Source organism: Anopheles cruzii, chromosome 3 (genome assembly GCF_943734635.1).
Source record: "Anopheles cruzii chromosome 3, idAnoCruzAS_RS32_06, whole genome shotgun sequence".
NCBI classification, from domain to species: domain Eukaryota; kingdom Metazoa; phylum Arthropoda; class Insecta; order Diptera; family Culicidae; genus Anopheles; species Anopheles cruzii.
In genome coordinates this window covers 83,771,950-83,796,811 of record NC_069145.1, presented here as the reverse complement: position 1 = coordinate 83,796,811, position 24,862 = coordinate 83,771,950, and the positions used below count along the sequence as shown (strand labels likewise).

The window sequence follows — 24,862 nt, the reverse complement described above, 5'->3', positions numbered from 1 at the left end:
CCGTCCGACCGTTTTGTGTGTTCAACACAGTTCAACAGTTGGAGCGACCGGAGGTCTGCCGGCATTACTCCACTTGCCACTTGCTTCGTATTTAAATAGACGATAATAAAATAAAATTTAATGATTATTTTATTAGACGCCAGCGGAAATGTGCATCGTGCACCGGAAGCGACACACCTCGGCTCGGTTCGGCACGGCTCACTCCGGCACCGGTGCCGGGCCGGGACACACGAGCCGGCAGGACGATTTGCACCGTACCGCTATTTCGTGAAGTGAAACATTAATTACAGCGACGCTTGGCGAAACTTTTGCCCAGGACCCTTTTTTCATCCGTCGCGCCCTCGCACGGTAACCCCGAAGCCCGAATGTGGCTGTCATGGGCTCACTTCTGGCGGTTGGCTTTTCGGGTCGGGAACTCAACCCCCGGGACGTCAGAGTCGTAACGTCGACGGTCGGGCAAACGAAACACCAACCGCTTGACGAACTGTAACCCGAACAGGGAAATTCACTTGACGACACTCTGACGACGTCATCCAGTGTTTCGGACAGGGCGAGGTTCCACGCCCACGAATTCACTTTCAACGTGAAAACGGCGACGACGACGACGACGACGGCAGCGGCGGCCGACTACAACCACCGTCAGTTTTACGTTGCGGGCATAATGTGTACCGAGAGAACAGAAGGATCCCGTTTCTAATGCCTTTTAAAATTACATGGCCATTTACCCACGCACCGGGGGCACTGTCGGGGTGGACGGGCAGGCCACAACAACATCGTGTGCCGGGCGATGTTGGGAAATTCCACCGAAAAAGGGATGGATAAGTGGTACAACTTAATCCAAAAAGAGCTCAGCCCAGGCGCAGCCCCAGACCCCGGAGACCGAAAGGGTTTACGTAGCAGCGAACCGAACGCGACACGGACCTGTGGTGGGGGGTCAGCATCAAAACATCCCTCGAACCGGCGACGAAATGTGCCCGCCGGAGCGCCACCCGGTTCCGTTGTTCGTCCGTAAATCTTGAGTAATCCAATTATGGATGGAGGAGGCATTCATCTAATTAAATGCATCGATGAGTTGGACCCCGGAGGTCTTGGGTGCACCATTGGCCGCGCCGTCCGACGCTTCCCCAAAAACACAAACCAAACCCGAACGAGCGCGGGACACCCAGCACCGGACCGGCTAGCGGGTAGGTAGTGTTTGGCCGACGGTACTCATCTTCATCATCATCATCGCCATCGTCATCCACGGGAGGCCGGACCGGCAAAGTCCAGTCCAGTCCAGGCAGGCAGGACACCGTTCTGTGGTCGTTTGGGGTGGCCTGCCCAAAATAACAACTATGTACCAGAAAACCAACCGACGATACTCTTCTCGGACAATGTATTCTGTCCGGACCACAACCAAACGCTGAGCATACACCGAGGGTTGCCGGTGTCGTCTTTAAAAAAAACCTCATCATCATCAGGGAACCTCCGTCGGAGAGGACACTGCTTTAACGAAGGATACCGTTTTAGTGGAGCATACGGACGTACGTACGGCGACAATATTATGGAAACGAGCTCTGTCAACGAAGCCTCGTCCCGTGGTTGATTGAGCGGTTCAAACAAGCCTCGGTTAACTCAAGTTCTTCTGTCCGGACTCGTGGGTCGACAACCGGTTTAGGTAGCTAATAAGAAGCTAGTGCCCTTTGCTGTAGGTCTATGTTGGTCCAATTTAAAATCAACTCCAAAAACCCCAAATGTAATCCATTGATCCGGGGTTTTTTCTTCAAATATACTTTCGCTTTTTAGAACGAAATCGTTCGAATCGTTCGGGCACTGGCCTTCGGTCACCAAATCCTCATTTAATTAGCCAAACTTTGTTCCAAACTCATCATCATCATCATCAACAGCAGCAGCAGCAGCAGTATCATTATCAACATCATCACTACATCGTCATCCAGTAGATCGTTAAAGTCTAACCACATGGACAAACCGATCGGCAAAGAATGTCCCGAAAACCTCCAAAAGTGGGTTCTCGTCCGAATCGCAGTTCTTCGATTGACGGTGGCGAGTTCGTTTTCACTCGATAATTGACCCGAAAACTTTGACACCACAAACGCCGACCCCCCCGGGCGAAAGCGAATGAGTCCTCTGTGTGTCTGTGGTCTGCAGCACTTGGCTTCTGTGGAGTGGTGTATCGAGTGGAAACTAATCCACTGTTGACCGCTGACGACGAAACCGGGTGCGCACCCGTCGAAACGGTCGAGATTTCGATGATCCTTTGGAGATTTTGGTCTGGGCTGGACTGGGTGAACTGGGCACTAGAAAAAGGGACCGGTCCGTCCGGTCAGCTGTGGACCAGCATTGGTCCTAGAAATTGGTCGCAGCTCGAAGAAACCGCCCGGTTCGGTTTTGAATAAATCGCACTGAATTATTTCGCACACCCACACGAGAAGCCACGAAGTGGTGTCCTTTGTGGCTTTTTTGGAATGCGTCCAGCACCGGTCGAAACCGAAGGTCCGTCGCCGTCGAACGGCGGCGGCGTCGTTCGTCGATGACGAACGGTTGAAAGAGATTCCCACCACCGGAAGTCCATTTTGTGTCATTGAGCCACATTGCGCCCGACCAACGTGAAGACTCCGGGACGCCGTGTGCGCATGGACAGGGAGTCACCTCGCAGAAAGAGTCCGCCCGTCCCAGATTGGGACGGAGAGCATGGATTTCGGGCTCGAGCTCGAAATCTAATCAAATAAATGTTGCATGAGATATTTCCGTTGTACGACAACCGGATGGCCGACGACAGTTGCTGCGAGAGAGAGAGCCGGAGCCGCAGAGCCATCGATGGACCATCGACTCCGGTGTTCTGTGACCACCAGACTAGTACCGGGTAACCGGATCATGATGCTCATTTCGAGGCACCCGAGAGCCTTGACATGGTCTCCTTCGGCGGGTCATGAGGATGTTTTCGTACCCTGTGCTAGTGTCCAGTTCCGCCGTTGGGTGTCGTAGTTTTCAGCTTTTCAAACCTTGGCCATCATCTTCATCGGTGCGATTGGGCCATCGTCATAAAAGGCACCAACCCCAACACCACTCAACGCCTCTCTTCCGGCTGCTTCCGCAATTCGGCTCTGGGCCGCTCGAATTGAAGATTGGGTTGAGAGCTTACGGAATAATGCATCGGTAAGTGGTTGGCCGATAGCGAGGGCCGGATTGAGATAGTTCCGCAATCGTTAGGTTCGTCGGTTCGCCGGCCATGGACCGTAATTTCTTCATTGCACGCAAACTGATCGATGCGTCCTCGATGCGGGCTCCCGTTTTATCGTTGATGTTTGTGATTTGGCATAAAACATGTTGCGCAGTTGCGCTTTTCGATTCACGCGAATTACGAGACTGTGTTTTATGCTGCCTTTTTAACGATGTCCAACGTTCCACTCGGGGACCCGTTCATCAGGGACACGAAATCGCTCGCCCAACTGGTGGTCTCCAACTAATGGACGCCACACGGAGAAACACCATTACACCCGAACGCAGTAATTTCGCTGTCCCCGCCATCGTCATCATCATCATCGCGCTCATCATCTCGTCAACGGCCACACTGCGTTATTATCGGCGAAGGAAATCGAATATTAAACGACATGTTTTTGATAAACGTAATCAACAAAGTTTCTTTAATGATCGATCGTAAAACGGTTCCCCGTGCATCCGCCGCCCTGGCCCTGGCCCTGGCAAGGATCCATTTCCAATCCCCGGCACTGGTGATTGCTGGACATCGTCGCGGGCGGGCGCACCGGGTGGGAAATTAATAAAGCACTTCCAACTTTTTATTTACTTTCGCAGCAGCAGCTCGCTGGCCGTTACTGTGCCTCGGGCTGGCCATGTTCTTTCCGGCCGGCCCCGAGGACAAACTGTCGATACGCCGCCAACTTCCGGCTATCTACTGTGTGGGTGTGTGTGTGTTTTCCCCGCTTTCATTCGGACATGTTGTGACCGTATTGTCACCAAACAACTTTACGGGGCCGGCCGGAATCGCTTGTGATTATGAAGCATAAAACATCAACGTGCGTGCCGAACGGGAATCCGGTTCTGGGACCTGGGTTCTTTTGAAAACAGCTAAAAACACACCCGTTCTGTGTGTGCAAGAAAAAAATAGGAGGACATAATGCAATTGTCTCAGACCATATTTTTACGTACCAACAAGGCAATCCGGTGAGCGAAAAAGTATGCAAACTGCTGCGAAAACCGTGAGCAAACGAGTGTCACGAACGTGTGCGGTGTGCTACTCAGTTGCTGTGTGTGGCCACCCCTTTGAAACGGTTATTTTCTGCCTTGACTGGCACCGCCGAAAGGTACGTCTAAATCAATTTGAATGCAGCTCCAAATGCTCCAACCTCCAAACCGAACCAAACCCGTTTCGGTGCATGCGCGGCGAATTGCTGCGGGCGAATGGCATTAAAACTAAATTTAGGTTTCGGCGAATATGTTTTGCTATTGTTTCTGTCAGACAAAGTCGATGGTGAACGGAGCTTTAAGTGGTACGTTCAACAACAAAGCATAGAACGAGCATGACTAAGAATTCGGTGCACTCGGAACCGGGCTTGCTGTTTAAAGCTTTGCGAGTCAGGCTCGAAATAATTTACTTAAGAGCCACGGTGCACAAATGAATTGTTTGCCTTTTGGTGCCACTACGGGACTGCTGTGCCGGGTCCACGCTCGCATCGAGTGGCCAAGTGTCATGGCAGCAATGCCAACCAGTAATAACAACGTCGCCGTAAAAAAGTTGAATTAAAAATTAATATCGACAAAACGACAGCTTGACGCAGTCGTAACACGGTGCGGCCGCCCTGGGAATTGAGTGGCAGCCGCCGCCGCCGAGCCGGGCGATGGCTGGAAAAGGATAACGGGCGGCCACGCACGTGGTGCGCTAGAAAAGCGGGGCAACCGTCACCTCCTTTTATGATTATAGTTCCATAATTTTATCGCGTGTTTAAAATGAAAACTTTCACGGCTGTTGCCCGTCACATGGCTTGGCTTCCCGGGAAGGCTTTCGGTTAGGCGCTTGGCTTCCGACACGAAATGACTATGGCCGAGTCGGGCCGAGCCGGGGCTCGCCACCTCCGGTGGGAGAAGGTGAAAACACCGGGCGGACCGGTTTCAACTTCCAGTAGCCCAACACCCGGCCACAGCCCCGGCCACCGGGAACGGGAAGTTGCAGAGAAAATTGATTTTTGACATTTGCAAATCACGTGCGCCACGTACTTTCAACGGAACTTTTACGCGCTGCACCAAACAGGCTTCGGAGGTGAGGGGGTTTCAGTGGGCCCTTCCTTCCTTCCATCGGTAGACGGACCTATGCAAGACGGCCCGATAGAGGATCGTAAACTGGTGCCAAGCGTTTTGAAAGAAAAATCGCTTTATTGCTAGTGCAACAACTGACCGGCGAGTGCATCACAGAGAGACGGAGAGAGAGAATCAGAGATCAGATTAGAGAGTGAGCGAAAAAGCATTAAAAATGCCAAAAGGGCGTTAAAAAAGGTGATAAAAAGTTAAAGGTTAATATTCGACAGTGAAGCGACTCTCGCAAATCGAGTTCTGAATAACGAATGTGGCTGCTGAATGTTAGATCGCCCGTCTGAGCTGTTCCTAATCATCGACTTCTATGCGAAAGAGATCACATCGAACCCCGACGGTGCATTAGCTTGAGGATACAACTTGAAATTAATACGCGAATATGAGGTGAAATAATATTGAATGGAAAAAATATGTCTTCATACGTCCGAACTGATCATTGGAAAAATGGTCGCTTATTCTGGAGAAATTTCTTACCCCCCAATTATGGTCCATCAACAGATTATTTGCCAATTCTTAAGCTCACCAAAGGCAGAACTCTTCGCGAATACGGCGCGCAGATAATTGCAGTGGCACTTGCAACTTTGCACCGAGAGAGAGAGACTTACCTGAAAGTAAAGCGAGAACGAGAGAAAGAAAAATGATATTATGAAACTTTCGAGTAAACTATTTGCTTAAATTGATCGAAGGCTCCCACCGGCAGCAGCATCAGCTGCACGGGGAGCAACAAACAGAAAAGGCGCCGCCGCAGCAGACCCAACGGAGGCGGTTTAGCCGGACGCCGGACGGGGTTAAGTCAAAGTTGCCCGGCGAAGGTACCTCTAGTTTTAATGGAAGTGATAAATATTTCCCCTGACACCTAATCTGCCTCGAAGATAGATTAAAATAATTTCGCCCCACCAACGTGTGCTTGGCCCGGTGGCCATAGTTCCTGCTTCATTCGATTCATACGATTTTTCCACACCATTTTTCTTGCCAGGCCACAGACCAGAGAGAGAGAGAGAGAGGCTGGGCGGAAGATTTACGGTGGTCCAGGGACAAGTGATGGGGGAATTGGCATTGGGAAAGGTGCGAAGTTTTTATTTATTTTAGCTACTTTGTGTCCGAGGAAAATCGGTTTCCGATTCCACCCCCGAACGGCGGAAGGATGGTTCGGGCGCACCACACGGAGCGCCGGTTTATGTTCCGAAACGGAATGGAACGAAACGGTTTCGTTTTCTCGATTAAAATTTACAGCCCAACGGCAGGCTGTGACAAGGGGGTACGCGGCGCGCGGCGCAGCCGAAGGGGTGTGAGCCTCGGAGAAGTGTTGCCCTTGCCGAAGAGCGACAGAGCGCCGCAGGGGAAATTGGGAACGGTTCCGAGTCCGGTGTAACACGGAACACGGCAAAGGGTAGATGTTTACTTTTATGCTGGGCGGCTTTGGGGTTTTCTTTTTGCCCGGCCAACCACCCGTTTTTCCCGTTCTTTTTGGCAACTGCACAGAGCAGAGTTTGTGTGTGTGTGTGTGAGAAAGAGAGACCGACACCATTTTTGTTTGGCTTTGGAGCGTATGTTTGAGATTAGGTTTATTACTGTGAAGCCAGCGCAGGACTTTATTTGGGGTCGGGAACGCCCCGGACAGTGGGGTTCGGATGGTAACCACCGGTCTACAATGCGGTTTTGTTATAAATTAGGGTTCCGGCCCTAAGCCCAACCCAAAGGCGGTTGCCCGACTTTGTTGGGGACGGAGTCGCAGTCAACCTCAATGGTCCATCTCCAGAACCGACCGGAGTCGATTACCGAGCGACTGAGCGCATTCCCACACACACATCCTTTTTTATGCTACTCCCTGTGTGGACACTCGTCACGTGACGACGAATTAACGTAATATTAAACACAAGGTAGCACGATGGCACGGTACAATTCTTCATCGTTAGGTCTTTTATTGGTCAACCGTCAACCGTCAGGAGCAACTCGCCCAACTGAGCCCAACGGCCCATAAAACGTGCGCACAAAAGTGCACGATTTATGGCGCCAATAAGGCGCCGCGCAGAAATCAAATCTAGCTCCCGGCCCAAGGCCCACGTGTGTGTGGGTGCTGTGTCAGCAAGGGTACGCCCCGGGAATACGCAACAGCGCCGCGCCACGCACGAGAAGCCGTTTGATGCGTAACATTTTTACCTCCATTTTGCCGTGCGATATTGCTTCCGATTTTTTGATTGATTGATTCCAATCAGCGCTGAGGCGCGCGAAGCGGATCCGGCGCCCACGAGGAACAAACATCGGATCATAAAAAAATCATATTTTTCCACTGAAAAAGGGCGCTGCCATCATCATCGGCGGATGTGACGACGAAAACGCCGCTGGACCGCGTCAACCGGATCCGAATGTCTCCGGGCTCCGTCGAGCATATCCTTCTTCTTCTTCTTGGAGCCCATGTAGCTCCGTTCCACTGTGTGTGTGTGTGTGATCGCCTAGCTCTCGGAAAAGTCGATGCTGTCAGCATTGAGCAACAACCGCATCCGCTCGAACGAGCCAATAAATTTTGCGCAATCGAGAAACCTTCCGAAAAACGTGCGCCGGTGAAAGCGAAATGCTAAAATGACGATCGTAATCCTTCCCTCGCCGGAATGCGGAAAACATTCCGACGGGGCCGGAAACATCGCCCAGCACCGCGAAACCTTCGGCGAGACCCGGCACCTTCGAATGTGACGGTGAAATTTATGCAAATTGGTAGCTACGCAGCACAATCGGGTGCTGATCAAAGTTGTTGCCGATTTTCTATCCATTTCCGGGGTAGGCGACCCCGCCGGGTGGCCGGCCGGCCGGAGGGCCAGCCGCCCCGCACAAAAAGGTTGTTTGTTGCCGATTTTCTTATCACTTTATCACTCTTTCAAATAGTTTTCTCAGATTTCTTTTCCACGTGGCTCGCATCGCTCGGCGTCCGGGTCGGCTGACGGTTCATAACTCAGCCTAAGGAAGCGCCCATAGTGTGCCGCTTACGGGATGTGCCCGGCCGTTGGGAGGCACACACTTTCCGGGGTGCGGCGGGGAAAACTTTCCATGTCCCCGAATACCATTTGCATACCGAACAGGGCGGACCCCGATGTCCCTTTCTTTAATCAACCTTTCGGGGCTTCCTTTATATCGCTCCAAGAAGCCGACGAGCGCTTCTTCCTTCCAGAGGATCGCTTAGTTTTGCTCGTGGCCGAGAAAACCGTTTCGAAGAATTGCGAACAACGGTGGGCGACAGCAGCAAATGCGTCAAAAGGCCAGATTTCCACCTTCTCCGCCAGAGAACCGTGTCCTCGTATCCTCCTCTTGCCCTTTGTTCGCCGGCCGCTTTTGGGCGGTTATCGATTTGAATCGAAAATAAAGGAATAACTTTCCGCAGCAATTTTCAATCCCTCCCCGGGAACTCGGTGACCGACCTATCCGGTTCACCTCGTGCGACATTTCCGATAACGAGCGAGGCGGACATGGGTGAAAAACGGACTCGGGACAAGCCAAAGGACTGGATCTGGATGGCCATTTCATAAATCTACATATATAAAGATGACTCCATTCTTTCGTTGTTACCGATTGCGGTGAACCTTAAGGAGACATCTTAAAATTTGAGTTCCTTCACAATTTTGTGGATGTGTGTGTGATAATCGTCATGTATTGCCAAACGGCCGATCACTTGAAACTGTTTCTTAACATTACCTTTCTTTTAAATTTTTATTTCTTTACGAAGTCCATTACTTAGTTTTGTAGCAGATTCATCAGAACTGCTAAACAGTCACACCAGTAGGATCCACCATTCAAATTAGAGGAAACTTGACCACACAACTAGACCACCCATAGAACGGAAATATGCAGGCCATAAATCACGCAATAAGCAAACTCACTTCCCGGAAAGAAAGCAAGTAGCAAAACAGGAAACAGGCCAGACCTAGAGGAATTTGGCAGAACAGGAAACGAACCAGACCTCGAGGAATTCGAGGAACTGGACCACACAAACAGACCACCCAATAGAACAACGAAATAGACCCCAGGAACGCAATTTAAAGTTGTATAAAATAAAGATCGATCCGTCAGTCAAAAATTCTGATGGCGGTGATAAAGACACATATCTCTTCGTGTCGTGTTTAAAATTCTCCCCGAAGGAAAGAAACAAGTGCAGCTCCCCAAAGTCCAGCGCCAGAGTTGTAACCAAGTGTTACACTCGCGGGGCGGCTTCGCCACCGAAGCCGCCCGCCAACAAAGTACACGACCCATCACTACGAACCGACAACATCCAACGTTTTTATACTATATGGCGACCGATGCCAGCGTATACTATATGGCGACCATGCCCAGTTCAAAGTAATCCAGCATATACTATATGGCAACCGTCCCAGCTCAAAGTATCCAACGTTTTTATACTATAGTTTTTAATAAGTACATAAATCAATCCCATCTTAATTTGGAATGATCAGGCATGTTTAAGTAACTTTGTTAAAATCACTCCACCAAAGTGGCCACCGTTAACCGGGCGGCGAAAGTTTGTGTCGTGCTCCGTTTTTTATTGTCTTCCTTCAAGTCCTGCCCGGTTGCCCCGGTTGGAATGCTAACATGAATTGGAAGCGCTTTCGGGTCCAATTGTGGCGGAATATCCGTCGCCAGCACGCAACCTACCATTTTGCGAACGCAACAAGACGCTGACCGCCGGTGGGTCAGCTTTCCCGTGGCCCCCTCCCATAATCGGGGTGGTCGCGCTCGGTTGCGTGCCAGCATTACGTAAACTCCGGGACACCCGGGTAACGACCGGAACTCATTCGTCTCGCGACGCCAACCGAAAAGCGCGCGATGAGGAGGTCAAAAGCGTCGCCAAGAGGTGACCGAAGCAGGATGCGGCATAAGGAAATCGTCGGTTAGCCTTGGGCTCGCGCAAAAAGCGCAAAATCGGAAATTATTTCAGAATTTATAGTTTTCAACACGTCATTTTCCGGATGTTTGGCGTCTTGTCCGGCCAGCCAGCGAGAGTGGCGCACCGCGCACCGAGGATTAGCCACCACCATTGAAGGCCACAGGCTTCATTTTACGTCCACGCGTGTGTGTGTTTGTGTGGTGTTTTTGTAAGTCCTTTCGCTTCCCTGCTGTTGTGACCACGACCACGCTTGGCCAAGGTTTTCAACCACGCAGACCGTTGGGCTCTCTTTCTGTCTGCCGTTCCCTTCAAAACCCACAAATCGTCCGGCACCCAAAACGGGCCGCTGTTGCCGGCCGGGCCCTCCAGGAAGGCCAGACCCCAGCAAGCAGAGCGTCTTGTTGCCGCGTTGTGGCACAGTTTGAAAATTAATCAGCAAACATCAGACTCGTTATGCTAATTGCGGCAGGCCCCGGGAAGTGAATCGGGGCCATAAAATGGCAAGCAGCAGCCCACCCAGGGCCGGTGTGGAGCTAAAAAACAAACGTTCCTGTTTCGCCCTAGCCCTGGCAGGCAGCGTGAGGTTCGCGAAAGAGACAGGACTTCCGCGTGAAAGCGAAAGCATGCTGGAAAAAGCGGGAAAATTCAAAGAATGGGTCGCACCGAAAAAAAACGCAATCGCAGGGCGAAACTTTTGGTCCTGCCCACCACGGTGCTAGTAACGCCGCAACGCCACAGTGGCACACAATCAGCAGCAGCAACAGCAGCAGCAGCAGCAGCAGCAGCAGTGGCAGTGGCAGCGAGAGCCGGGAAAAGTTTTCCCCCGAGCGTCATGAAGCCACGCCAGGGCGAGTTTTTCCGTGCAGCCAATTTCGCCCCGTAGGTGCGTTTCCGTGAGCGAGCGCGAGTCCGGGGCGCTACCCGGACCGGGACCGGGGCAGTCCGAAGGGACCACCTCATTAGCATCGCAAAGCATGTGAAACTCGGAGACCCCGGGGAAGCACTTTTTTGGTCCCGCCCCTCCGCGCCATCCGATGCCTCCGATGGTCGACAAACTGTCACGACTAAACATTCGACGCGTCGGGATGGCTCAAGCCTTGGGACGACTGACGACTGGTTTTGCTCCGGGCGACTCCGGGTTCCGATGAAAGATGGACCAGTGACCATCGCGCGGATTCAGATAACAATCCGGTGACGTTTAGTTTTTGGTTTTTCGAAATCGAACTCCTTTTGCGTTTTCCCGACGATTCGCTGCCAATTAAGGTATTTTCACAAAAAAACGGCGAATGAAAAGTTATAGGTTTGATCCTGTCACAGAAGGAGGCATTCAAGTGCCGGATGAAATTCTGGTAGAAGGTCAGCTTGTTTGAAGGCTGAGGCCGGATTTTTCCTGATCCTGCCAATGAATATTTTCTACTAACAAATCGATCAATAAGTTCGCTAGCCTTCGTTTACATCTTTGGTCCGTTCGGAAGATTTTATCCGGTTCAATCGACTCCGATGGTGAACTTTGAAACCCCTGGCAAGTAGTAGTTGATCCGAAGTCGGACTCCAACATTCAGACATTGCATACTAAGAAATTGTTACTAAATCATTTCAATTATTCAAAAGTAGCATCATCTTTGCCCCATCTTCGGGACTGATTGACCCATGTGGTTGAACCTAGGGCTAGGGCGAACGGCCCCACTCCGAATCGAGAAACCTTGACCAACAGAACCTTGACCACGAACCACTCCACCACTCGTCCTAATCACACGACGATGACGTCGTCGTCGTCGTTGTCGTAATTTATGCAAATCTTGATTCGATTTGCCTCGCACAAAACAGTTCCCCATTGTGCGTTACAAAACACACTCCAAACGGGTTCGGCCCCTCGATTTCCTGTGGCTCGACTCGACCCTAAGACGACGCTGATGGATTGTTTTAACCTTCCGGCACCGGAGAGGCAGTCGGTGGCGTTTAATTTTTTGTGACCATTCCTGTCATCGTTAGCGCTAATTGGAGGGGAACACTGGTGTCGCCGTCAATCACGGACACCACCCACCAGGAAAGCCCCGGCGATCCTTTACGAGATTTCCAACGTTCATCGCTTTTTTAACACTACCCCGAGCAGCAGCAGTTATTTAGCTTCCATGCGCCTTTTTTGCACTTCTCGCTGTCACTGTCACTGCGCAAATGTTGATTTTATGAATTAAACCTCGTTTAATCATTCACAGTCACTAATGATACACGGGGACTGCGAGACCCGGTGCCCGGTGACTCGTCGGATGGCGTTTGCATAAATGGAGTACGGCACCGACTATAATGGAGTGCGGGCGAACTGAAGGCAAATAATTGTGGCGCCCAGAAGATCATTTACAGTAATCGGACACAGACACAGGAGCGCACGAGCACGAGTCAGTGGAGTGTTTATAAATATTTGTACCCTGTTTCCTGACTCAGCAAGGGTACGCGGCGCTGCGTCATGATCACTCTATCAATTTGGCCCGCCTCGTTCCATGCTGACGAGCATAAATATTCGATTTCTATGCAGCGTGCAGCGGCCGTGGCACGTGCCGTATAAATAAAAAATTAATGCCGCTGTAAGCATCCCATCGTTCGTGTTTAATTATGTTGTTGAACACAAGCATCACGCCTTTGGCACTCGGGTGGCTAATGGCAACCGAGCCTAGCACCAGAAACCTCTGGCACACTTGACACAGGCCGGCTGGCGATTTCGGTGGAGCTGAGAAGCAATTTGTTAAACGAGCCGAGCCGAGAACGGACGACAACCTAGGATCCTTGATCCTTGGATGAGCGGCCATCGCCGTTCAACCGACAATCAGCGTGCGCCGAGCGATGCCCGGCGAACACATTTGCTCACTTGTCACGGGAAGAAGCACCACTGGCCAACGGTTATATAAAACCCATGACGTGGGTTTGTTTGAAATGGTGATTAGTTTCGGATCTATCGTGTCCGACGGCTTGCAGTGGCCACGGTGCACGACGTTCCCCGGATCGGCGACTGCAGTTGGTGCAAACGAAATCAAACTGCAGCCACGAGGATGGCTGCCGGAAGCCCTAAACATAAAATCCCGTTAACTCCGGGATTGGACGCCGCTGGAAATCTACCAACACTTATCAGTCATCCGTGGGGCCGCACGCTACACCAATCCGTTCCGTGTCCACGCAAAAGGATATGCATTTGCTCTCTTTCTCGCTCACTCGAATGTGCTTCTTCAAAGCGCACAACGAATTGATTCGCTCGAAAGCCATACCCAGGATGTACCGTCGAAAAGTGGGTTTTTGGTCAGCCGAACTGGCCAGCACATGGAAGGCTTTCCCGTCTCGGCCCTCGATCGCCGGAAAATTGGGCGCCCGCTCGCTGGCCTAGTCCGAGTCGATACTAATTAAATGAAACCTCACCCGTTAAGTGGTCAGCCAGGGCAGCGTCCAGTGGCCAGTCAATGCGGTTGCTGGGCCACACATCAACACGCCATCGGCGCATCCGCCAGGTTGCCAACGGGGCCTCCGTACGGTGGTTAAGCAATCCCACATTTCAACTCTACACCGTCCTGCGTGGTCCGTGGATGCCGAGTTGGCAGCGTAAATAAACGTGAAAGCCGACGGTGCCTCAACAAGGCTGCAAAGCCGCAGATCCTGCCAAAAAGTACCTCGCTGTCAGATTCCATCAAAACATTCCCATCAATAATGTTTACTGTCACGGCCATTTATCAATACTTTTACTGTCAGACTAATATTTTCCCATTATGCTGCTACCAATGCTGTACCATACGCTGTGTGGCCTACGATAGTACGCTTCGCAGTAAAACGGCCGACAAAAACCGGGGAAGATAATAATCGCGTAACCACATCCGTAAATCTTCTTCTTCCGAAAGAGAACCCAGAAAGGAACCAAGAGAACCTCGAAGGCCCCATCAGAACGGTACCAAAAGTCCCCTTGTGCCCGGGAAAAGGGAAGCCGGACTCGCATGATGGGTAGCAATAATGACTTGATTTCGCAAATCGTCGTTAAAGGACACGGAAAAGGTCACCAATCCGGTATCTTCCCCCCGCGCCGTAGCCAGACCATTAGCTTCCGGACCTTCCGGAGTTCGAGTGGACATTACTCCGGGTATCGGATGGGCACGCATCGCATCGTCAGCAGACCAAAAACAGACCAACCCGAAAGGAGTGTTGCCGGCCCGGGTGGATTTGGTACGCGTCAGCCGATTTTCTAGTCTTCCATATATTTTTTTTGGTCCGGCCCAAAAGGACTCCAATTTGTAGCAGCAGCACCGCCACTAACGGTCGAATCTGTCCGACTCGTGTCCAACTCTGTCCGGGCACACATCCATCTTACGCCTTCCTGGGGGAGGGTTGCAGATAATTTATCAAAAATAATTGCCGCCGAAAAGGAGCCAAGTCGTTCGGTCGGTCAACCGAACCAGTCAGCAGCATTTCGGGCTGAGTCAGTTGACAGTTATGTGACGAGGTGTCGATGATGCTGAAGTGGTAGGCCGAGCTCCGGCAACCCCCGGGTGTTCGCGTGATCCGGGCGAATCAAAAGCTATCAATCGCATGTGTGACTCCCGCCAGCGGCTTTGGCCGTGAAGAGGGTCCCCGGTCGGATGGAAGAAAACGAGCCCCTGAACGATGTCTGATTTAATCCCACGCCGACGACTGTCGGAGTGTCGACTGCGACCTACGGGACGGGATCGGCCCAGTATCGGCTGTCCAGAGTATCGTGGACTTTATTTTGTGTCAACTGGGCGCGGGTTTGATACCCGGGGTCATGTGGTGGACAGAGATCCAACCCCCCTCCCTCACATCCCCTGGCCACGCCCGCGTAAGCCGGTAGATGGATGAAAAATCGACTAACCACCACTCAATGGACGACAAATGATGAAAATTTATCACCCGAAATAAGGGGAAAAAACCGACCCGGACCGCCCGAACCGTATCGGGTTGGTGGAAAGAAATCGTTTGATCAGCTGCCCCCGGATCCGGGTGGCCGGAAAGAGCCGGCCGGACGAAATAAGAGGAGATTACACCTTTTCCAAATCGAACATTTTTCATCCGTCAGCGCAGAGTTGATTAGGTACAACGGGGGGCCAGTGGCCCCGGAAACGGTCCGAACGGACGGTTGGTGACGTTTCGATCGATGGCGATGTTTTACGAAGGTAAATATTGCAAACCCTGCTCAACGGCACCATTACCTGGAAGAGTGTCCCCTCGTCGCCGGTCCCCGGGGGGTGGCAACCATGGGAACACAATGGTACGGACATTAGGCTTGCCCCGTGCTTCAGAAGAAACAGATTAAACGGCACCGGCGAGAAGGATGCCTGGGAGTTGGCCCGCAAAAAAAAATCGATCCCTCTTTCGTTTAATCCTAAGCCCCGGACAACGAGTGAACCATGCTTCCGGTTGAGCTCTCCGGTGGTTCGTTATTCGCTCGTCTTGATTTCGGACAAAGCCGGACAAGCACGGACGGACGGCACGCCTCGGCAGCACCGGCACCAACCCGGAGATCATTTATGAGCTTCATACGAATCATGTTTCGGAGTTTATCTGGGTTGCTGATGGACGTCAGGGCGCTTCTTCCAGATTCTACCGAGAAGACCGGAAGACTGGACGTCCCAATTGGACGTCCAGCAGGCGTTTCAGGTTGGCATAACCGATAGGGAACGGTACTCGTGCTTTTTTGCTGCGCTCGCCCAGCAACACCGAGCCTGAAGCCTGAGGAAAATTGTGTTTTCTTTCACTTCCGCAACCTACGACTTCCGGCGGGCGCTGGGTCCGGCGCTGTCGGATGATGGAGTGTTTGAAATAAATAAAAGAAAACCTACACACAGGAAAGTGTAGTGCAAGCGTCCTCGGGCAGCCCCGGCCCACCGCACGACACGACACGGACATAGGTCACGGATGGTATGACAAGGAACTACCCTAAACGGCTCCGATATCCGGCGGTAGGACCGTTTCTTACAGCGGCTGCAAACGAATCGGGCGGATTTCCATGTTCGGAGCGTTCAGCGTCCCAGTTGCTGGTGATGAAAGTTGGGCATTTTCGTTTTTGGGGTTATGTTTTATGGCAAATCTTTTTGACGGAACGGCCGCAGGCATCCACGGAAGGAAATCAATTGGAGCCTAACTTTTTGACCTACGTGTTATAGGTAGGTGAAAAAGTTCGTAAGCTTGCATTACATTTGGTCACCAACATGTTACTTGGAGTTGTTTGACCGAAATGAAATTTAGTTCCGTGTCCTTTGATGACAATGGACGGAGCATGGATCCAGCATTGTTTTCCAGCTGTCCAGTATTTTGAGGTCGCCACCGCCATCACCATAGCTGTTCGAAGCGTCAAAAGCCGAAAATGACAGCTATGAAGGCACAAAGAATCTCGACTGGCATGAGCAACTAAACACCATTACAAGCGGCAGAGTTCAGAGATCCTTTTCCAGAGTCTAGAACTAGACGTGCTTAGACAGAAACTTCCTTTTAGGAGTCGATCGATCCACCCATCGCAGCACTGAAGGTGATCTTTAATGAAACGCAAATCAGCACTCTAATTCGAGCACACCAATCAGATTTCCATCAAATTACACCGACGGTGTTGGCTCGCAAATCGTTGAGTCTTTTGGACGGCCGTCGGAAAGTCAGGGCCCCCTTTAAAACTCCACAGAGAGGGCTTTCGAGTGAGGGCGTTGGGCCGGTAAGCACCGTGTAAAACCGCCGGATTATCATCCACGCGAAGCTGTAAACCGCGCTTTTTCCACAACCGCCTCAGCCATCACACCCGGCGGGGGGCACCATAATCAAATTCAGTCGGGGATTGACCGACAAAAACAGCAATCTTTATCATCGTGATTGACGCTTTCAATTTTCGGGGCCGAACGTCTTCGTGGGCCGGCTGGACCCCGGAGAATATCCCTCTAATCCTTCACTGGCTTACGGTGGGATTAGAAGATTTTCCATTTTCTTTTCCACTGTGCCTATTGCGGGCCTTGGTCTCGGCCTCGGGCTATCATTAATATCGGAGCGTTTATCAATACTTGGGTACCGAATACTTGAGCCTCTCTAGAACCGACCGTAAAAGCGCCTCTCAAGCGACACCGTTTTGCTGCCTGCCTCAAATGTCCCAACCCATGGCGGGGAAAACTGGCAGGCCGGGGCGCTACAAACTTAAACCGCTACATCACTTCCGACCAACACAAACACAATAATGTATGTAAATCACCATCCGTTCTCCATCATTTCCCTAAGAATGGCGCCGACGTTGGTGACTTTCGTTTAGCATTTTCTTGATGTTCGGTGCTACAAAACGAGGGGGCCCACCAAAATGGCCAGCAGGAAAGGCCGGTTTTATCTCGAACCCTCGAACTCCCCCCGTGCACACCGATTCTTCCCCCCGGGGAGGCCCGAGGTTCAACTGAATAACAACCCGAAAAGCCTCGCGCGCTTTGATTTTCATTCGATTTTCCGCCCAACGGTAACGCAAGATCTGGGAACCCGCGCGCCAATGCGGCCCAAATCTCCGGAGGTGGTTGGGTTGAGCGTAGAGCACCGCAAGAGAGAAGGAAAAAAATAATCTCTTCAACTTGGAAACAAATTCTCCATCCCCGGGACCGCCATTCCCGGGGCCATCCCGTTCCCACCCGGGGACGGTCGGGGTTTCGCTGCGGTTCACCGATGCGCGATGACGCCGCGGCCGGGCCGGGTAGACCTTCTTTTCCCCGCCCCGGAAAGCCTTTGAAGCCCCCTTGCTGGATCACCCGGAGTCCCGGAAGTGTTCTCTTGTGGCCGCTTCCTTTCCGCGCCGCGGTGTGCGTGAGCTTTTTTCCTAACTTCTACCCAGCCAGAAGCTGTTCGTTTTTTTTGGCGCACGCTGGCGACTTTTGTTATGGAGGCATGAAAAAATCCACCAGAAATGAGGCGCGGACCAAAAAAACACATGGAACCGCTCTCGTGGGAGTCTCGCGACGGTCGCGGATGGTCCCGCAGTAGAGCAGCAGAAAAATATGTAAATTATTTAGCGAAATTCAGCTCAGCAGCCCTCGCCGAAATCCCGGGACCGCGGAACGCGCGCGCCCGCACGTTGACTGTACCCCATTCATCTGGATTAAGTTGATCAAGGTAAAAATGAGCCGAAAACGGGCACGCCGGAAGTGGAACGGTCGCTGGGAGTGGGCCTCCGGGAAGCTCACGAAATAATCACCCGGAATGCGCCATTCCGGGACCGCGCGTAAAGCCCGTCGCCCGAAGATAGCAATGTTTCGGTCCTTTCGCCGCGCGCCGTCGTTCGAATCCGCTTTTTTTCGCCTTGCCTTCGGTGTCCTGGCCGGGGCAACGAATTGCCTGCTTGAAAGAACGACACTGCCAGAAAGAAGTGAGAGAGAGAGACGGGCACACTGCAAAGGCATCATCGTGAGGACGAAAACGGCACCGCGCGTTTACTTATTCATGCAAATATTTGGATCTTTCACTTTCTTCCAGCTGGCGGCCGGAACGGAACGGCGGGTTCCGAAAATCCGTCCAATGTCACCACCAGCGGAAGACACTGCAACCGTGACCCAGAAAAATAAATTAAACACATACAGCGCAGAACTCTGATCGTTCAATAAACACCGGCGCGCTGCTGGCCGTTGTGCCGATGGCTTTCGGCTTGATCTGCACGCCCCGGCTTTGGGCTTTAGCGCCGACGGGGCCGCCAGCCTGACGGTTGGTGACTTAACTCGAGAATTATGCGCCACGATGCCTACGACATTTTCATAAAAATGGCAAATAAACAAACTGAGCGAATGCAAACGACCCGCGAGGAGCTTTCGGCATGAATTTATACCGGCCGAACGTTTGAAATCTACAATTCAGGGCCGTTTTTCTAATGTTTCCTTTTATATTTCGACACCACTTCATTGCTCGTTTGCAAAATACTCAAGCAAAATTTTGGACGAGATAAAATGATAATTTAACTTTAACCTTTTCTTACGTCTTGTATAGAATATTCATGCTCTCGTGCTATGTTGTTAATCGAAAAACACGTGTGAATCTATTTCTGGTCAGACAGTTTATAAATGAGCCGTTAGTTACTAGGTGTATGCATGAAAAATCGGGAACTTAAAAAGATGGCTGTACCTGCCGATTGGGACTTCCCAGTTTTGCTGTTCATGCATCATTACCTTGTTTTGACATCAGGTAAATGATTTCAGGTCGAAAAAAAAATTATTTCGGTTTGCAACCCATCTTTGAAAGGGTTAAACTATGTCATTTTTTGTGCCTGAAAATGACGGTTTGCGGGGATTATAATTTTTCTGCCCCTGTTGAAGAAAACTACTTCGGAACCGCACCAAATGCTTGTCGGGACTTGTGTTTGGAAGATCGCAGTGCTTTGAGTGGTTTAAAAAGTTTCAAAATGGCGATTTTGACTTAACAAAAAAAAGCGTCGAAGGACTCCAAAAAACGGACTTTCTGATGGGACAGAAAGGTGTGGTGTTTCACAAGCTCCTAAAACCTGATGGAAACGTTAATTCCGATCGCTACTGATAACAAATGATCAATTTGAACCATGCATTGATCGAAAAACGACCAAAATGCAATTCTAGTGGGGGCGCCTGGTGGCCCGTAGAATCAAGCACCAGGCGCCCAAAAAACAAAACTGTTTCAGGATACTATCAAATCACTTGGATGGGAGCTGCTATCCCTCCCCGCGTTATTCACCAGACTTGGTTCTTTCCGAATATCATTCATTTTCCTCGATAGGACACGTATTGGCTGAGCAGCTTTTCGTTTTTCTACGAGGAAGTCGAAATTGGATGACTAACTAGTTTACTTAAAAAAAGAAGAATTCTTTCGCCTGGGAATCCACGATTTAGCAGAGAGATAGGAGAAATGTATAGCTAGCGATGGCACATACTTTGAATAAAATAGAAATTTGCATAAAAATTTTATAAACGTTTTTTGTGTGATAACAAATCCCGATTTTTCATGCATACACCTAGTAATTTATAGGAACCTTTCTAGATTTCTATGCGAAAACTATTTTCAAGCAATTTTCTGAATGTTCTAGATAGTCTTGAAACAAGTCTACAATACTAACTATAGAGAAAATGTAGCAAAACTGGCTAACCATGACTCCTCTTCTCAGGTTTTTCCGTGAATGGTAAACGTCAAAAATGACCAGAAGCATCGTTTTAGTTTTTATAATGAGAAACTGAATTAATTTTTTCACTTTTGCTTATATTAAAACATATTTAACACCTTTTCCTAAAGCCGACATCCAACAATTGGATGAAAAATAGCGATGATCTCTCTCGTGTGACAAAAAGCGAACTTTAGCGAACTTAATGAACTTTTCTACGTGACCTCACATAAATCAGTCATTACTTTTTACAAAAGACATCAAATTAAAACAAAGTGCCAGTATCATTCATGTGATTGTTTTTTTGAGGATCTTAATCAAATTACCAAACGTGAGTGGGCTAAAATAAATGTATCTTGTGTTGTTGTCACGTGTGGTCACAAATGTATGATTAAAATTCTGCGCCATCCCGACGGCGAAGGTTTAACACCTAAGCTCGATGTCAGTGAACCTTCTCGCCGCATATACTTAACGCTCCGCGAGAGCTAACCCCACGCAGCTACCAGGCAGGCAGTAATCATAAAAAGCAAAGTGAAATATGGTTATCATAATAAACGAAACGCCCTCTCTTCACTCGAGAGGACGACGTTCTAAATTTGTTCCAAAGTGCCGTCGGTGTGCGGCACGACGTTCGAAAGTGTCGGATCAGCACTAATTTCACTTGCTGGCGACTCGCAACCCGCGCACGTACGGTCGCGACGCTTAGACGGAAAGTGCTTTGAGAAAGTTGTTATAAAGTTTTACTCATTCTGGCACCGTGTGAAAAGGCTCCGACTCGAATGCTCGAAGCGTCACATTGTGGATTCCTGGACGAGGGCTTTCGAAAATGGATATCGACCATAGAATCGGGACGCGAAATCCCATTCCGACGCGATTCAATCACGCTATCGACAAGAAAAATGGCGAAATGAAGCGACAAAAAAAACGGTGGCGCGACAAAATCTCTCCAGCAGCTGTCATGTCCGTTCAAGTGTCACACGGGATGGAGAGGTGTCACCGGAATTGCACCGGAGGACCTCAACAAAAAAAAACGGGAAGTTCTAGTCGCTTCCCCAGTAAGTGACGGCACTAAAGCTTAGAGACACACATACGTGCGCCCCACTTCCAATCGATTCCCGGCACTTGTGTGTGTGTGTGTGTGTAGTAATAAAATCTACATATGTTTTCATATCGCCGTCATATCGTAAATTTATTGATTTCGAAACGGACGGCCGCCAGCGTAGCATATCTGGGCGCTGGGTAGCCCAGCCAGCCAACAAGTTCCTCGCATATCCGTGAACGGCAAGCCCGCTGGAGAGGCCGTTGTCACATACACTCTGACACGAGAGAGGTACACACAATCGTCCACCACACCTCAAGTATGCGCCAGCACACTGCGGGCCAACCAGAGTGGCTTCCGATACGCCGGAAACGCGCACATAAGTTATGCCCCACAAGTAGCCCCCGACAACCCGCAAACCCGCGGGGTGCCCTGGGCTCCGACGCAGGTGTGTCCGCGTCGGTGCACCCGGTGTGGGCCGCAGGAAAAACGAACGTACGTACGTACCGCACAGCCCGCCACATGATTGCGACTATCAGACAAACATAACTTGCCGGAGTCCCGGACGACAACCACGAGGGGGTCCTCGTCCGGACAGGCCCCGGCCCCGGGAACGGTGGAACTTTGTCGCTGTAGGGCCGTGGCCGTGGCGCATATCCCTGTAGAACATCGATTGGCAGTCATGTTCGACCGCCGCCGTGTAGAGCGTCGCGACTTTGTTGTCCAATCGAAGTCCCAACCACCAACCTGGGTTGGACCGTCGATCGCCGGGACCTGGGAGCTGCCAGCGGGCGGGCACTGGGAATTATTATTGCTATCATTATGGGGCTTTCTGATGATTATTTCCGAATGCAACGACGGTCTCTGCAATTACGCCGATGTTTGTCCGATGTTATTACTACGCTGCGCCGCCGGTGGACAGTAACATTAGCAGTAATATCGACCACGCACGCTCGCAGTAGCCTGTGACCTGGTCCCCGGTGGCATGAAACCGAATCCAGCATCGATTCTTGACCCGTCCTGAAGAGACCGGCCGGAACCCCCGGGCTCCGGGAATCATACAGCCCAGTCCAGGCTCATCCCAAAGGGGGGATGAGAAACTTTCACATTTGCATCGTTTACGGGTGTGCATCATCCGCCAATATCCAGTGTGTGTAGATGATGCTCCGATTCGATCGGCGAATCGGCAGCCATGGCATTCTCGTTAGCCTCGGCAGTCGGCCGACAGGCACGAGATATCGGATGTCGCTCGCTCCTGTTTGCGCCCGCCCGGTCCGGCGGATGAGGATGCGCCCGGCACATGCTGATAAACCGCACCGGCGATATGAGCGACTGCCGAGGTCAGCAAGAAATGGCACATAAATCGTCAGAATTTTATGACCACACGTAGCACACCTGGCTGTGGGAGATGCTGGGTGGGGCCAACGAAGAAGAAGTTTTACGGTTTGGGCTGCCGGTGAAAGTTGGCTCCATTCAACCGTAAACGGTTCCGGGGAGCCAGGGCGGTGGGTCCACCACACACAAACCACGACTCCTGGAAATGGTTCTGCAACTAGACCGGGGCAGGTCCCTGCCGCCACTCAGTCTGCTGGCCAGATATACACAGACAGACAGACGGACAACAAAACTTCTGCCCAAACTCGTTCATTATCTTACGGAGGCCCTCCGCCTTCGACCAGACACCAGTGGGGCCAAGTTCCTTCAACGTCCAGAACCGGGACAATGGCCGTGCCAGAGGTCCGTATGTTTGGTCCGTCTTATCAACATCAATCCAATTTATGGGGATCCCCCTGCAAGAGAGCGAAAGTTGGACGCTCCTAGACTATGGGGCCATATCTCGGCGCCAAGGAAATGTCTCATTTCATCCCTCGTCGGTCGTCGGTCGGGCCGGTTAAAGTTTGACCCAAAATTATGATTATTGTTTTCCTTTCACAACACACACACTGCAGTTTTGGGGCGGCTTAGAGCTTACTTTTCGAGTGCACAGGACATAAAACTGGCGTCGTGCGGGGATCCCAAGATGGCGTGTTGGACAGAACGGCCTCTTTATGGCCCAGCCAGCGAGCCGAGCCGAGAAGGGAAAAGTTTTTATTCGCCATTATCGACGCTTGGTGGAGTGCGACACAACTTCAACCGTATGGTTCGTGCTGACAGTTCCTGAGGACCCTGGAACCGTCACCAGGCAAACCAGCCACGTGTTACTCCGGATAGTCCAAACCGTGCCGCGATGGCGATTGACTTGGGAAACTAATCCAACCCCGACATTGCGACTTCTCTTATCATTCTGTGTGCGTGTGTGGGTCATCTATCTTCCTTATCACGGCGCATGTTGGCAACGGCAGCTCACGACGCAGTATGTCACGCAGCCCAAGGTGCTAATAGGTTCCGGGTGCCACGGACCAAACCAACCCTGGGACGATTGAGAATCCAGCGAACCAACGATAGCAGGGAGAGAATGTGTGGAGTTGACTTACTTTTCTTTGGACGATACGCCCATCATTTGCACGTCGTCCACCATTATCATGTCGCTGGTCCCGTTCGCGGTCCGATGGTGGCTGATGAGGGCAGTCGCGAGGGGGCCGCCGGGGACGCTGTTGCCAACGCCCCCGCCGGTCGGGCTGCAGAGGCCGGCGATGCTTGTGTTGCTGCCGACGGCCCCGGCACTGTTCGCGATGCTGCCGACCGCGAGAAGGGCCACGGCCTGCGGACTGAGCAGCCCCACCGGAACGGGCGCCGTGGCCGCGGCCGGCGTGTTGTTGACCACGTTGCAGTTGTTGTTGTTGTTGCTGAGGCCCGGCTTCTGGTACGGCAGCTTGGTCCGCAGATGGTACCCGCTGAGCAGCTTGTTGGTGTTGCCATTGCTGTCGATCAGCTCGCCGGCGCCGGCCGCCACCGGCCCACCGGGCAGGCCGCCGTTCGGTGTGGTGGGCGAATTTTTGCCCGACCCGGGCGAGATCTTGCCGGCGATCGCCTCGAGCGAATTCAGCATATTCATGGCGGGGACGGACCGGACACCACTACCACCGTAAGCACCACCGTACGCGGCGTCCCGGGCAAGCCAAGCGGCAGAGATCACGATGCGGCCGGGGATGCGCTGCGGAAACGGGCGTTCCGCAACACACTCGCCGAGAAATATGAACACACGTGGGCACACCAACCGACGCACACACACACACACTGAAACACACGGGCGCACACTCACGCACACTCTCAGCTTCCTTGAAAAGGCTCAAATTTCAGGGAACTCTTCTCCCGACTCGACTGCCAACTTTTGCTTCAACGGATACTTTTTCTCGTTTCTAATTTTCTTCCGCTTGTTGTGCAACCCTTTTTTAGGGCTGCTTTCCCTTCGAAGGGAAGCTCACGTACGCACAACCGCAAACACACACTCGCGTGGCCTCGGGCTTTGAACCGCCGAAACGCACTTGTTGAGATGTTGAGAGCCAACTCCGTCCGGGAGCCTACTTCTTCGAAGCTGGCTGGCAAACACGCAGGCTGAAACAAGAAGAAGAAG

The 24,862-nt window shown here is 51.5% G+C and overlaps 1 protein-coding gene across 1 annotated transcript in view; it reads right to left on the bottom strand.

The window, feature by feature from the left end:
• LOC128275204 (CUGBP Elav-like family member 2) overlaps positions 1-24,343 on the bottom strand; it is a 170,225-nt gene extending 145,882 nt beyond the window's left edge. Inside the window, exon 1 of the mRNA XM_053013619.1 lies at positions 23,823-24,343. Coding sequence (XP_052869579.1) covers positions 23,823-24,343 — 521 coding nt within the window. The remainder of the gene's footprint in view (positions 1-23,822) is intronic.
• Positions 24,344-24,862: the final 519 nt, after the last annotated feature.